Source organism: Bufo gargarizans, chromosome 8 (assembly GCF_014858855.1).
Source record: "Bufo gargarizans isolate SCDJY-AF-19 chromosome 8, ASM1485885v1, whole genome shotgun sequence".
NCBI classification, from domain to species: domain Eukaryota; kingdom Metazoa; phylum Chordata; class Amphibia; order Anura; family Bufonidae; genus Bufo; species Bufo gargarizans.
Window position 1 is genome coordinate 50576018 of NC_058087.1, and position 15147 is coordinate 50591164.

At 42.9% G+C, this 15147-nt stretch overlaps 1 protein-coding gene and 1 long non-coding RNA gene across 4 annotated transcripts in view; one reads left to right on the plus strand and one right to left on the minus strand.

Annotated features, from left to right (window-relative positions):
- The window catches only part of LOC122945112, a 49851-nt gene that overhangs the window by 25810 nt on the left and 8894 nt on the right, over positions 1-15147 (plus strand). The window contains exon 2 of the long non-coding RNA XR_006391093.1: positions 14459-14528. This is a non-coding gene — a long non-coding RNA (uncharacterized LOC122945112). The remainder of the gene's footprint in view (positions 1-14458; positions 14529-15147) is intronic.
- Positions 7019-15147, minus strand: part of IQCA1 (IQ motif containing with AAA domain 1) — a 292578-nt gene continuing 284449 nt past the window's right edge. For all 3 annotated transcript variants that reach the window (XM_044303985.1, XM_044303984.1, XM_044303987.1), the window contains 4 exons: positions 11743-11829; positions 11090-11267; positions 9334-9569; positions 7019-7223 (listed from right to left, as the gene is read on the minus strand). In XM_044303985.1, coding sequence (XP_044159920.1) covers positions 7104-7223; positions 9334-9569; positions 11090-11267; positions 11743-11829 — 621 coding nt within the window. In that variant the 3' untranslated portion in view covers positions 7019-7103. The remainder of the gene's footprint in view (positions 7224-9333; positions 9570-11089; positions 11268-11742; positions 11830-15147) is intronic.

The following is a 15147-nucleotide window of genomic DNA, read 5'->3' on the forward strand; positions in this document are numbered from 1 at the left end:
CTATTTGAATACAGGTGGTTCTTAGAAGTACAGAATGGCCGGTCTTAGCAATGTTCTTTACAGAGTGTTAATTACAGGAGATGCAGTACAGGCGGCTTGCACACTATTCCTGACTGGTCCTGAAACATGTGACTGATTCTCCAAGGTCTAATGCCCTCTATCTGGCGTACCCTTGAAGCTGTCTTTATATAGTACCTCCTCTGTTATCTTGAGTACCTCTTGCTTTATCTGATCGGCCTCTGTTGTATTCTGTGTCCCGGCTGGTGCTTATGATGTTTCCTCTACAATGGATGATGACTCAGGAGGGGAACCTTTTCCTTGGATCCGGAACCCGGTTACAGGGCCATAACACCCTCTCCTAGTCGGCAGGCTTCAGGCCTGCTCTACTCTCACAGGCCCATGGCCTGGCCTTGACTCAGACACAGGATCATCTCTGACTCCTCTTCCCACTGTCTGACTGCTTACTACTTCCTGACTGGGCCTTATATAAACTAGGGCTCCCTAGCTCCCTCTAGTGACTCAGAGCTGGAATAACACCCTAGCCGGCCTGCACATGCACGTTTCACAGTAACAGGAAAATACATAGCAGTACATTTGACAAGATGTTCTATACCAACCTCCCCTTAAATACAGGGGGAACGACAGTACCCAAGTGACCCTTCTGTAGTGACGGGGTATTACTCTCCCGTACACTACATCAGGAGTCCCTTTACTTTCACACTTGCGTTCAGAGCGGATCCGTCTGAGACAGATCCGCTCATATAATGCAGACGGTGGCTCCGTTCAGAACGGATCCGTCTACATTATATTGTTAAAAAATTTCTAAGTGGGAAAGTAGCCTCAGACGGATCCGTCCAGACTTTACATTGAAAGTCAATGGGGGACGGATCCGTTTGAAAATTGAGACACAGTGTGTCATATTCAAACGGATCCGTCCCCATTGACTTATATTGTAAGTCTGGACGGATCCGCACGCCTCCGCACGGCCAGGCGGACACCCGAACGCTGCAAGCAGCGTTCAGGTGTCCGCCTGCTGAACGCTGCCAGACTGATGCATTCTGAGCGGATCCGCGTCCACTCAGACTGCATTAGTGCTGGACGGATGCGTTCGGGCCGCTTGTGAGCCCCTTCAAACGGAGCTCACAAGCGGACACCCGAACATTTTAACTTGAAGCGTCCCCATCACCATGGGAACGCCTCTATGTTAGAATATACTGTCGGATATGAGCTACATCGTGAAACTCAGATCCGACAGTATATTCTAACACAGAGGCGTTCCCATGGTGATGGGGACGCTTCAGGTTAGAATATACTAAAAAACTGTGTACATGACTGCCCCCTGCTGCCTGGCAGGTGCTGCCAGGCAGCAGGGGGCAGACCCCCCCCCCCTGTTTTTAACTCATTGGTGGCCAGTGCGGCCGGCACCCCCTCCCCCCCCTGTAGTTAACTCATTGGTGGCCAGTGGGCCACCCTCCCTCCCCTGTAGTTAACTTGTTGGTAGCCAGCCCCCCCCTCCCTCCCCTGTAGTTAACTCGTTGGTGGCCAGTGGGCCCCCCCCCTCCCTCCCCTGTAGTTAACTCGTTGGTGGCCAGTGGGCCCTCTCCCCTCCCTCCCCCTCCTAATTAAAATCTCCCCCCTATCATTGGTGGCAGTGGAGCGTACCGATCGGAGTCCCAGTTTAATCGCTGGGGCTCTGATCGGTAGCGTCCCGGTTGCCATGGTTACTTAGCAATTTGTACAAGCATCATACTTACCTGCGAGCTGCGATGTCTGTGTCCGGCCGGGAGCTCCTCCTACTGGTAAGTGACAGATCATTAGGCAATGCACCGCATAGACCTGTCACTTACCAGTAGGAGGAGCTCCCGGCCGGACACAGACATCGCAGCTCGCAGGTAAGTAAGATGCTTCTACAAATTGCTAAGTAACCATGGCAACCGGGACTGCAGTAGCGTCCCGGTTGCCATGGTTACCGATCGGAGCCCCAGCGATTAAACTGGGACTCCGATCGGTACGCTCCACTGCCACCAATGATAGGGGGGGAGATTTTAATTAGGAGGGGGAGGGAGGGGAGAGGGCCCACTGGCCACCAACGAGTTACCTACAGGGGAGGGAGGGGGGGGCCCACTGGCCACCAACGAGTTAACTACAGGGGAGGGAGGGGGGGGGGCACTTTGTACCAACGAGTTAACTACAGGGGAGGGAGGGGGGGATCTTCGGATCCGTCTGTATGAAAGTAACCTACGGACACGGATCACGGACACGGGTGCCAATCTTGTGTGCATCCGTGTTCTTTCACGGACCCATTGACTTGAATGGGTCCGTCAAAAAAATAGGACAGGTCATATTTTTTTGACGGACAGGATACACGGATCACGGTCTCGGCTGCAAAACGGTGCATTTTCCGATTTTTTCACGGACCCATTGAAAGTCAATGGGTCCGCGAAAAAAAAAATGGAAAACGGCACAACGGCCACGGATGCACACACTGGTCGTGTGCATGAGGCCTAAGGCCTCATGCACAAGACCATTGTTGTGTTCCGTTCCGCAAAATGGGGTTCCGTTGTTCCGTGATCTGTTTCCGTTTTTGTTTCCGTGTGTCTTTCTTTATTTTTGGAGGACCACCAGACATAAAGGAATGTAAAAAAAAAGTCTAAGACAGGTTTGCCATGCAAATGATAGGAATAAAACGGACGCGGATGACAATCTTGTGTGCCTCCGCGTTTTTCAGCGGTCCCATTGACTTGAATGGGTCCGCGAACCGTTTTCCGCTGAAATAATAGGACAGGTTATATTTTTTTGACGGACTGGAACCACGGATCACGGACACGGATGGCACAAGATTGTCATCCGCGTCCGTTTTATTTTAACAGCTGCACTATCCGCATTTTCAACGGCTCCATAGAAATGAATGGGTCCGCACCTGAAACGCTAAAATCTGCGGAACAGACGCGGAAGCAAACAACGGTCGTGTGCATGATGCCTAAGGGTTTTTGCAAAGAGGTATATCCGAGAAAAAGTGAACCACCTATTGGACGTGTATGAAAAACAGATACCAATGCAGTTATGCTGCATTTATACTGTCTGTGCGACCAGGCAATTATCGGGAAGGAACGTGCTGCGGTCGAGTGCCGTGCAGCTAATTAGACCACCCTGCAATCCATCAGCGGTGGCCGTGCTTGCACAATATAGGAAAAAGCCCTAAGCTATGTGCAGTCCCACAATTATGGCCACCAGAGAAGCCTATAGTGTGCAAGCACGGCCACCACTGCTGGATTGCAGGGTGGTTGTAACCATGGAAACGAGCGGTGTATAATGTGATGGAGAAATGAATCAAGCCAGCAAAGGAGGCAATATGGACAATCACAATACATTAGTAAGCGCTTTGTATTAACTTTCTACATAATAAATACGGTACTATTTGCTAAAGTGAGACAACCCCTTTAACTAGTGAAGACCACACTGTATAGCCGGTCTGCATTGTTAAAAGCCATGTGGTACATTCAATATGGCGCAGCCATTAACAACTTAAATCGGCTATACAGTGCAGGCTTCGCCATTACACAGCCATGCCCCATGACGGTGCCGTGTGGTCGTACCCTAAAGCTAGCCATAAATATTAAGTCATTTACTAATTTGAAGTAGCAGAATCACATCTTTTTCAAGATCCAGAAGCCCTCACCCCGCGACACATTAAAGATGTTGTCCAACCCCATTCAATTATTTCACAAAAGCTTAAAATGTTATAAAATACCAATATGTTACCAACTCCCTGCTGCTCCCATGCTGTGGCTTTCTGGGTCCCCCTTGGCCACCAGGTTCCAATGTTTATGGGTCAAAATGACATGTGACCGCTGCAGCCACTCACTGACCTCACTGGTGTCTGCCAAAGCCATTACCAATATGTCATTGCTGGAGCACTGTGCCTAGAGGCTGGTGGGGATCCGGAAAGCAAAGGCAAATTTGCTACTAGGGATTGGTAAGACGAGTATTATTCTGTTAGTAATATTATTGCATTGTAAAAAATTACATAACTGATCAAATCCTTTAAGACGCACTGATTGGTAGTAACGAATTCAGTGCGTATGCACAACTGTTTAGTTGCTCGGCTGTAGTATATTCCCTCTAGTGGCTTTCAATTATTTACAGGTGTTGAATTGGTGTATGCACAGTTCGGATCTCAGTATTGGGGTAATCTGACCTAGAGATGTACTGCGCATGAGCCAATTCAGTATTTACCAGCGCATGTGTGGGGTTACAGTGCCAGGCATAACAGCAGTAAGGATGCCTGGCTAAGTGGCTAAGAGGGAAAGGCAGTGGTAAAGCGGCGCTCCGAGGGCCTAGGCCTGTCCCTTGGTGCTCTGAATACTTAATTAGCACATAAAATGAATTGCAGATTTCTCTACAAGGGGGCCACTGATTTTAATTATAGAGGGATTGTTTAACTGATTTTATATCATGATGATCATACAATCAGATGTCCTTTAAGAAGAGACTTGGTCTCTCTATTTTCTGATGAAGAACTAAAAGAATCAGAAATATTGAACATTGTAAATTACTGATTGATATATATATATATAGTGTATATATCCTTTTTTTTTGCAAGAGTTGTCCTTGCATCACATCTGCACACATCTGTTGTCCAGCTTTGGTTTACTAGCTGCATTACAATGATGTCATATCAGTTTTATATAAAGATATAGGTTTCTGGATCTCTTTTACTTTTGGCTTTGAACACTCACGCTTTCTTCTTCTGCAGATCAAAAAATGTCCTTGTTTTATAAAGTTTAGGAAAGTATTTGTAGCCGTGATGTCATTGAGCTATTGTCTACTCATTATTAGGTGTTTCTAGCATTTTGTGATGACAGCAGTAACAGGGCGCCATCATATTATACTTGGTTTCCATAAATTGATGCTTATTTTTGCAATCACCTGGCTCTGTGCCCCTGAAGTTACCTATTTCCCACTCCTCCGTCATTAGTATGGCTGACAGAGAAGGCGAGAAGAGTCCTCCTATCTCTTGCCCAATTACAGAGAGAAGGGCACTGAACAATGAGGACACATCTGTACCCATTAATCACTATGTCAGTCCTTCCTGTGCCCATGGCAGGAGGGAGGTAAGGTGCAGCACCATGTAATCGTAATAATCCTGCATTGCTTAACCACCGCACCTCAATCAGGGAAAGGACTTTCTACTGCACCACCGTCCTTCCTTGACCAGGTTGTGGTCCCCCTAAATTTCCAAGTCAGCAATAATGATAACTTGAACAGGCATCATGAGCTTGTCACAGAAATCTTATCATATTGGGAGGGTTTAAAAGCCAACCATACCTTCACATAGTACAGTACAGAAAGTCATACAGTAACTACTCCTGGATAGCAACCATTATCTGATAATTGCACTCCCTACATTTGCATTAATGTAATTGATATTAAACCTACATATAATATGTATATGTCTAGGGCAACATTTAGGCAGGGGATGTTCTTCTTTTAATGTAGTTTTGGAAGCCAAAGATAGGAGTGTATTTAAAAAGAGAAGACCTGGTCTTTCCCTTACGTGTGCCTTCCATGCATGATCTGTTCCTGACTTTGGCTTCAAAAACTCCATGAAAAATCCTAAACATGGAATGCCAGCATGAGGGGCGGGTACGTAATTTATGTATTAAAAACAATATAATGCAATGCCTGTAAATTTCCATGTACAACCAATTGCATTGGTTAGGAACTGGTGTCAATAAATCAGGAATTGACCGCCAACGTAACCCAATGCTTAGATGCAGAGGGTAGAGGTTAGTTAAAATTAAAGTCTAAAACTCCTGCCTTGGGCACCAAGAAAGTTTGTTCCACCTCTACATACAGTCAAGGGTGGATTTGGCATTTCTTGGGCCCCAATGTCTGGGGCCCCCTGTCACACCACTAAGCTCTCCCCCATAGCCACTAATATGGTGACTTCTTATATGCCCCTCACACAGTATATTCACCTTTTTATGCCCCTCACACAGTGTGATGACTCTTTATGTGCCCCCAATATATTATGCGTCCCCAACAGAATATGATTCCCCTTATGTGTCCCCAACATAGAATAATGCCCCTTAGGTACCCACAAACACATTATGGTACCCCCTTATGTGAACCCAAAGCAAAAGTATGCCCCTTATGTTCTACCCAACACAATAGTAGGGGAATACTGACTTAGACCACATTCTTACCACAAATAGAGCAGATCTCTCACTGCACATCTGTTCTGCTCTTTTCAATGGCTAGGCGGAGCAGGTGCTATGACCAGCACCATACCGCCAGTTGCAGGTTGAATGGTGAAGCTCCCTACTTCATCATTGTATTCAACTGTATCCGTGTTCAAGGAAGAGGATGCAGTTGAAATAAGTGTCAGTGCAAAAAGAACCAGCTGTAATGGGACAGAAAGGGACCTCCTGATCTCTGGGGTCCTACTCAATTTCATGGTCTGTGTAGTGGCCAAATCTACCACTACATACAGAAGAGGATAATAAGTTATAAAATGCGCTGCTGCAATTGTCATGATTCGTATAAACAGATTCAGATTCACATTTGACACATATACCATTAATTGCTCCTTCAGTTACACATAAGAGGTAAGAAGATGAAAACCGTATCCCTGTAACACATGCTCCCACACCATTGCTTGCTCAGCAGGAGGTCCTCAAACTTTTTTGTATGAGCAGTGAGCCGTCTACTGTGACTGAAGCGGTAACATAACTAGGCATGTTATATAACTGGAAATGTGTATAATTAGCCTTTCCCATCCTATATCTATTATCCTTATCTACTGCTCGGAGTATCCCTTTACCTTTACAGATAACACTGTCATCTTCAAGGCTTGAAAGAATTATTAGTGTACATAGATAGCGGTATTACTGAATGGATCAGTTCCTTCAACTAATTCACTGGTCTGATTGCTTTGAGAAAGTAGAAAGTCTTATCCATATTTCTGACACTGTACGTGTTCATTACCTGATTTATACCAATTTCATTGCAGTACTGAAAGCATGCCGAGGAAATTTATTAGAAATCATTGTAAAATAAAATATACAGGCACGATGGTGTAAATATATGAACTATGGAAACTATTTCTTCTTCCCTTTCTTTGCTCCTTTCTTCTTCCCTTTGTCTTTCCCCGTCTCTTCCTCTGCATCGGGCTTTGCTTTACTCCTCTTCTTTCCGAGTGGCGTTTTAGAGTACCAAGTCTGTCACAGGGATGAGAAGAGAGTCCAGTTATTCTACAACTCTGGGAGGTATTGGGGCATTCGACTAGCAGGAGGATATAATACATTTTACATTATTTCCTAGAAACTGCTGATAAGCAAAGTTATATTATGGATACAAGAAATGTATCACCAGAAAAAGATATACTATATTAATTAGGTTTTCCGTACACATTTTTTATTTTATTTATGAGAGTGTTTTCATTTTCCAGATTTTACTCTTCAATTGGGGTGCACACAATAGGTTGACATTTTCAGTTGTCTGCAGCTCAATTGTCAGTTTTGCTGCGTAGACTGGGGCAGGATTTACAGTCATTTCATTATCATTATATGGCAAGGGATTTAAATGTATTGTCCGAAGATTTAAAAAGGACCTTTCACTGCTCCTGACATGTCTGTTATAATAGTTTCATGCATTCCCCACGGACTAACAATTCTGGAGCATCTATTCTTATGTCTGTATGTTGTCTTATTCCTCTGTTATTTTGACTAGAAGTTATAAATAATGGCTAGCAGTCTGCAGTAAGGGCAGAGAGAAGAGGTAACAAGTTGGGGGGGTGTACCTGCACAGTATAAAAAAGGCAGCACTGATTGGATAGAGTCAGACTGTGCAGGTACACAACCCCAACTGGTTACCTCCCCTCTGTACCCTTACTGCAGACTGCTAGCAATTCATTCATAATGGCACAACATACAGAATAGATGCTCCAGAATTGTTATTACATGGGAAATGCATGTACTGTAGCTATTAAAACAGACATGTCAGGAGTGGTGAAAGGTCCTCTTTAAACTGTCCAACTGCAGCGATCATAAGAACAGGGGTCCTGGGTCCCTCTTTTATGAATGAGCGACGGTCAAGGATGTATGCTGCTGTACTCTCTCTTTGGAAGTACCAGAGATAGTGTCCCTTAGAGATACATGGTGCAGCAGAGGACATGCCCCAATGCTGCTGTATTCATATGTGGGGACACAGGACCTCCCCATCCTCAGGATTATTGGGTGTTCCAGCAATCAGACCCCCACTGCCCAGATGCTTATCCTCTATCCTGTGAATATATATATTTTTTATCTTGGGACAGATGCTAACTGTATGGTACTAGTGGAAGCCTACATGAAGCAGCATAGCTACATTATATATACAGATTAGGCTCTGTATGCAAGTTTCCAGCCACTTCTTGGAGACTGTATTAGTCTTTTGACACCATCCATATCAGCTGTCATAAAGCACGTGCACCCTGCTGTACTGTCTGTTCATACAATGCAGGAAATATGTGTATTCCTCCAATATAGCTGTCTCCAGAAAGTTTTTGAACATAAAAAATAAATGGTGATGCCAATTAAAATAAACTCAATATTTTATATCAAATACACGTGACATTTCTTTAAAACATGAAGTCACCTGCACAATCTGTAGCGGGCTGAATGTTACCTTCCCTTCTGAATCCCATTTTGAACTTTGCCTTTTTCGTTCCCAACATAGAAGTAAAGGCAGGCAGAAGGTCCACCAAGTTCATTGCTAGACAAGGTCCACCAAGACATTGCTAGATTTGGTTGCTTTGTCAAATTTCAGAAAGAAATTTGCTTTGTGACACTTGACACTTTGTCACTAAGTGCATTTCTTTGCATGCAGTGGGTGCAATGATGGCGAACCCCTCGGATGCTGCGTTCATCGCTGATCGTGGCATCTGAGATTAACATTGAGGGATTTCAGTGGTTTATCCGGTAAAAAAAAAAAGTATCCATTTTAATTGCGTATAGGCCGCGGCGGCCATCCTAATTGAAGACACAGTGCGAAATCTCGTGTGGTGACGTGATGATGTCATCACGCTGGCCAGCGTGGTGACGTCATACATCAACGAGCGTGAGATTTTGTGCGGTATCTTCAATCAAGATGGCCTTGGTGGCCTCTTCGCATGCAAATGGATGAGATGAATATGTTTGTTTGTTTTTTTACTACCGTGAAGGGCGAGGAAATTCGGCTTCGCAGTGAATCAAATTTTTCCTGAAATTCGTATCAAAGTCCACTTCGGATACTTCAATTCGCTCAACACTATTCACTGCTTTACAAGATTTATGCTAAAAACTCACTGACCTTGAAAGCCTCCTCCTCTTCTTTATACACAGGTTCTTGTCTGGACAAAGAACCTAGAAATTCTGCTGCCGCTAGTGGTTTCTGGGAAAACTGCCTTATTCTTCTTTCATTGAGCACAGTGTCCACCGCTTGCACCATGTGACCAGGGGTAAATCCATCCGTGATCTTAGCCAAAGCACTGTAATTCAGAGATGTTGTGCTCTCCGCTTGTTGGGAGATCAGCTGTTTCCAAAGAACTGGAGAGAAAGGATATGACACAGATAATATCAATTACAGCACTTTCACACTTGCGGCAGAGGATTCTGGCAAGCAGTTCTGTTGTCGGAACTGCCTGCCGGATCCGTCAAAACGTATGCAAACTGATGGCATGTGTCAGACGGATCAGGATCCTGATCCGTCTGACAAATGCATTGAGATGCCGGATCCGTCTTTCTGGTGTCATCTGGAAAAATCTGGCATTTATTTATTTTCAAATTTTTTGCGGTCTGAGCATGCGCAGACCGCGATGCTGTGTCCGTTTTGCCGGAACACTCAGGGCTAGATCCGGCATTAATGCATTTAAATGGGAAAAAATGCCGGATTCTGGCAAGTGTTCCGGAATTTTGGACGGAGATAAAACTGCAGCATGCTGCGGTATTATCTCCTTCCTGAAAACGCAAAAAAACTGATCTGAAGACATCCTGATGCATCCTGAACGGATTGCTCTCCATTCAGAATGCATTAGGATAAAACTGATCAGTTCTTTTCCGGTATTGAGCCCCTAGGACGGAACTCAGTGCCGGAAAAGAATAACGCTAGTGTGAAAGTACCCTAACCAGGACAGAAACTTGATTTTGGAAAATGCAGTGTATGAATACGATTTGTATGGGATTTCTAGAGATGATGTTTTTTAGTTTAATCCTACATTTATTACATTCGGTTGTATATCTAAAGTTTAGATTTTGCTGCCCGGGCAGAAGCTAGAAATTTCACCCTGCATGCCCTAATAGGGCGATGTTTCAGTTCCGTCAGCAAGAAAATTCATCAGTTTACCAGTTTATATAAATGTCCATTGTATTTTCAGGGCACGGCTGACAGTTTGCAGCTTCTTTACATCAATCAAACCAGAGAAAGTTCGGAACTCAATGGAAATTCCATAAATGGTGTCCTTTACGAAGTATAAAATCCATCCAGTCACAGCTTGCGCGTTTTGAACATTGTGTTCTTAGTTATATTAATGTTCAAAAACCGTAAACTGTTTTGGGATGGATGTTATACTATGTTCTAATAAGCATACCATCTATGGGATTTTAATCAAGCGCTGGACTATCTCTAATTGGTTTCTGCACAGTGTTTTATTTTATAGGGGGATAGTGTCTGATAATGTGATGGCGGTATTCAGGTTTGTACAAACAGGGCTGTCACCAGGGCAGTGGTGGTTATACTGCTGCCAGGCATTTGGGCAAACAAGAGGCACAAAGTCTCTGCCATGTACCGACTACACATCAGTCACTGCATGGGAACTATGAAGTTTATTGTCTGGTTACAGGCATGGTAAGAAAAATTAAAATTACACATGCCCCAATGAATATTTTAGTACTCCGTGGACCCAACAACTACATGGTATGTGCCTAAGAGGATAAAGATCATATTATTCCCTTTCATTCCAACACCAGTGAGTCATTGGATATCACTGGCAGTTCTAGAAGCCCTGACTATACAGAGCCAAGATATTTGTGATTGCAGCCCTGCGCACAAATCCGGCGTTCCATCTCACCCAGACGTGCTGCATAATCTGGCCGGGGCACCAAAACTATCTTCTTGTACACTTTAGTCAGAGGTTTAATTTCTGCATCAAATGGTCGCTGACTGGTTCCTACAACAAGGATTCGATCTTCTGGCTTAATGGATTTCAGCAATTTCGGAAGATCCTTCTTCAGGCGTTTAGGGTCTAACTGTTAACAACAATGACAAAGACGGTTCAAACCAAAACATAAAAAAGTAACAATAAATATAATACTGAATGTATAAGTTTATCTCTGATGGTCCTGTTGTGTAATCTCATGACGTTCTACAAGATGGCTATTGCAGGTGCAGTTCAGTATAAATAATGGTCACCAGGGGGCAGTAAATCAATGAAGCATAACCAGTCTAGTGGAAATATACTGGAGAAAATGGTTACATTTTATTTATTGTATTAGTGCTGACGGTAAGACAATGTTAATATATGTAACTGGTTCTAGCAAGTGAGCCCAGTATGAATAACGAATGTAAGTTTCCAAAACTTGATATAAATTAATCAAATAAGGGGAAGGAGGTAACCCATGACATTCAGTTTCTCAGCAGAGCAGTACAAGCCTTTATAGCGGAGATGTTACAAGTCCATGACCGTGATAAAAACTCCTTTTACACCTGGTGAGAGGCATTTACCTGTTTCTCTGTTTTCGGTACCTTCTTATAAAACATCTTTTCTGCATCTTCGATCCAGATGACGGACGGCTGCAGCTGACGGGCCACCTGTAAATATTTTACAGTAATCTGACATTCTATCTCCATGACCATCCACACTGACACACATACTCAATAGAGGGGCAGTTGCCTCTCATCTTAAAATGTATTAAAATTGAACCGCACCTCCAAACTTTTTTGAACGTTCAAAGAGAGACACTTATGGTTTCCTGCATATTTATACAATTCAATAGTTTTCTAATGCAAAAATGATCTGAATATAGACTAAAATTCGAATTGCATCAAACAGTGAAATAACATACAAGGTGGGCTCTAATATACAGACAGGAACCGGATAAACACTTTCTGGATCAAGGTAGTAAATGCAGTGATGAAAATCTATAGCTCAGATCAAAAAGAGGGACATTTATGGAGCAAAGAGGGACAGAGGGACTTGGGTCAAAAAGAGGGACTCTCCCTGCAAAAGAGGGACGTTTGCATTTGCTGTTATCCCTGATTAGTCGAATTCACGTCTTAGAAAGAAATGCATACATTGTGGTCTCATATAAATAAACTTATGCATACATCAGTTTCTTTGGCACGATTTCAAGCATGCTGTTACCTACAGTCACCACTAGAGGATGTCCTTCCATCACCGCTGCACAGGACCACATGTGCCTCATTTACAGCACCTGCACAGTGTGAATTCACATTCCAGAATAAACTATATATTATGAAGCAAGTACAGAAATGTACGCTACATATAGGCTGAAACTACGCTACGTGGTTTATTGTCCAGATGTACACGGGGGGGACGCCGTTGTCTTTAATAGGGTTGTCTGTCTCCCATGTCCGTATCGCCTACTAAAGCATATGTATGTCATAGAGGGGGGTCCCCCACTCTGGAGCCTCCGTTATGAGCCAAAACAGACAGCCACTCCATACAAGTCATGTAATACTACAGTGCCCCTGTTGAGCCATGGTTTTACTTGGCATAATCAACTGTTGTGCATTTTGGGGGCTCTAATAAGACAACCCCCTTTAAGTAGTGGTGGTAGTTATAATGATACAGTTGCTGTGAGTGCATATCCTGCATCATAGCATGGTTCAGCATGCACAGTGGCCTCTTCCATTGTCTGCAGGCAGTGGATCGACTTCCATTGAAATAGCTGGTAAAGGATACACTGCCTAGGAGGGTATGTTCATGTCTGTGTCTGAGTTATTTTTTAAAAGGAAGAATAGCACAGCATGCAGCATTTTTTTTCCCACCATCAAAACGACAGATGCAATATGAATCAATGGAGAACTTAAAGGGAACCAGTCATGTTGAACATGGTGTCTCAGCTGCAGGCAGCCTGTTATAGAGCAGGAGGAGCTGAGCAGATTGATATATAGTTCTATGTGAAAAAATTCTGTATAAGGCTACATGCACACGACCGGATGTGTTTTGCGGTCCGCAAATTGCGGATCTGCAAAAAAAATGGATGATGTTCCGTATGACATCCGTTTTTTTTTTTTTTTGCGGGTCCATTGTAATAATGCCTATCCTTGTCCGCAAACTAGAAAAAAATAGGACATGCTCTATTTTTTGGGCTGGGCAACAGAGCGGACATACTGATGCGTTTTTTGCGGACCCATTGAAATGAATTGGTCCGCATCCTATCCGCAAAAAAAAAACTGAACGGACACGGAAACAAAATGCATTCATGTGCATGCAGTCTAACTTGTATAACTAATTTCTTTAAATTTCTGCTCACTCTGGGCTTTGCAGTCCGGGAGACGGTCCTATCCGTGACCGACAGCCTTCCCTCTATAGCTGTGTATACAGAGACAGATATCAATCCCTGAGAGGACCACCGCCCAGAATGAGCAGGAATTTAAGTTTTACTGAATATTTTCCCACAAAACTATATATCAATCTGCTCATCTTCACCTGCTTTATAACAGGACAGGTTCCCTTTAAGTTCTCCATTGATTTATAATGGAGTTCATAGGGTCTGCCACAGCGTCCGTCATTTTGACGGTGGGAAATTTTTTTGCTGGTGGCAGATTACGCTACGTTTTCAAGGTGACAGGTTCCCTTTAAGAAATATTCATCCAACTGTCTTGATTTCTCCAGTGATAGTTCACAGTCAGTTTGATTAGACTTTTTCTTTTAAACTGAGCAACCAATAAACAATGTTTTATCTTTGAGACATAATTATCTGCTAAATACAATTGTTAAACACATAATAATGTGAATACTATTTATTACCTGTGCACTAGTATATAGTAGTCATTTTAACAGCAGCTACAAAAAGAAGACTGTCCAGTGGGTTTTCTAGTAGTTGAATATGGCAGATTATACATTTTTCTGTTCAAGCCGTGTCAGATTGCATGAGATAATGACTGAAGTGGCTAATCCTGCTCTAAACACAGTTTATATAGTTTATATTATAACGTTTTTGTTTAAAAAAAAATGTAAAACGCAAAAAAACTGTACATTTTGGTTTAGTGTTTATTTTTTTTATTTTCTTTCAATTTTCTTTCCTGTGCACATAAAAGCTGCAGATTTACTCCAAGGAACTGAGTGGAGATAAGCTGCTTTTTTTGTGGTCATTGTAGTAATGCGTATGAGAACGGTAACAATAGGTTACAGTTACATAATACATAAGTCATACTATATATTCATTTGGTTCTTGGTTTTATGTCGTTTTAGGACACATTTATCTGAGCCCAAGACTTTGACAATTAAGGGGGCTAACAATAGCCAGTATATACAACAGATGGTATGTAGATCCTATGGTTTTAATGTAGCGTTGCTCTGGTTTTGTACGACTTCTGATAGAAATGTCAGAAATTTACATCCTGTGAATTTGTGGCAATTTACAGTACGAGTAACATTTTACAGTACCAGCAAAGTGGAAGAGATTTTTGGAAATCTCATCCACTTGCTGTTGAAAAATAAAAATGCAGCACAGATTGACCTGTGTGTGAATTTTAAAGGGAATGTGTTATCAAAAATGGCATTATTTAAATCACGTTTTTAGGTGTTTTCTAGAATTTTTTGTGACTTTTTTCCCCCCCCAGAAAAAATCAACAGCTAAATCTGCAACAAGTCTGCATGTAAGTCATTTGGATTTGTCACAGATTTTACCAAGGCATATTGTTTTGTGTGGATGTACCCCTGTGGTTCTCCTACCATAAGTGGTTGTTCTAGAAAGCAGGGCTCATCTGTTAGATATCGATATGCATTTCATGAAAGACTGAAATGTGATTGTTAATGGCAGACAACCCCTTGAAAACATGTGTACAGGAATGATGAAACAAGTACATATAGGAGTGCAAAAATGTTATGTCGTTCCAAGTAATAGAATTCAGACATTCAGAGACACTCACTGCCTACAA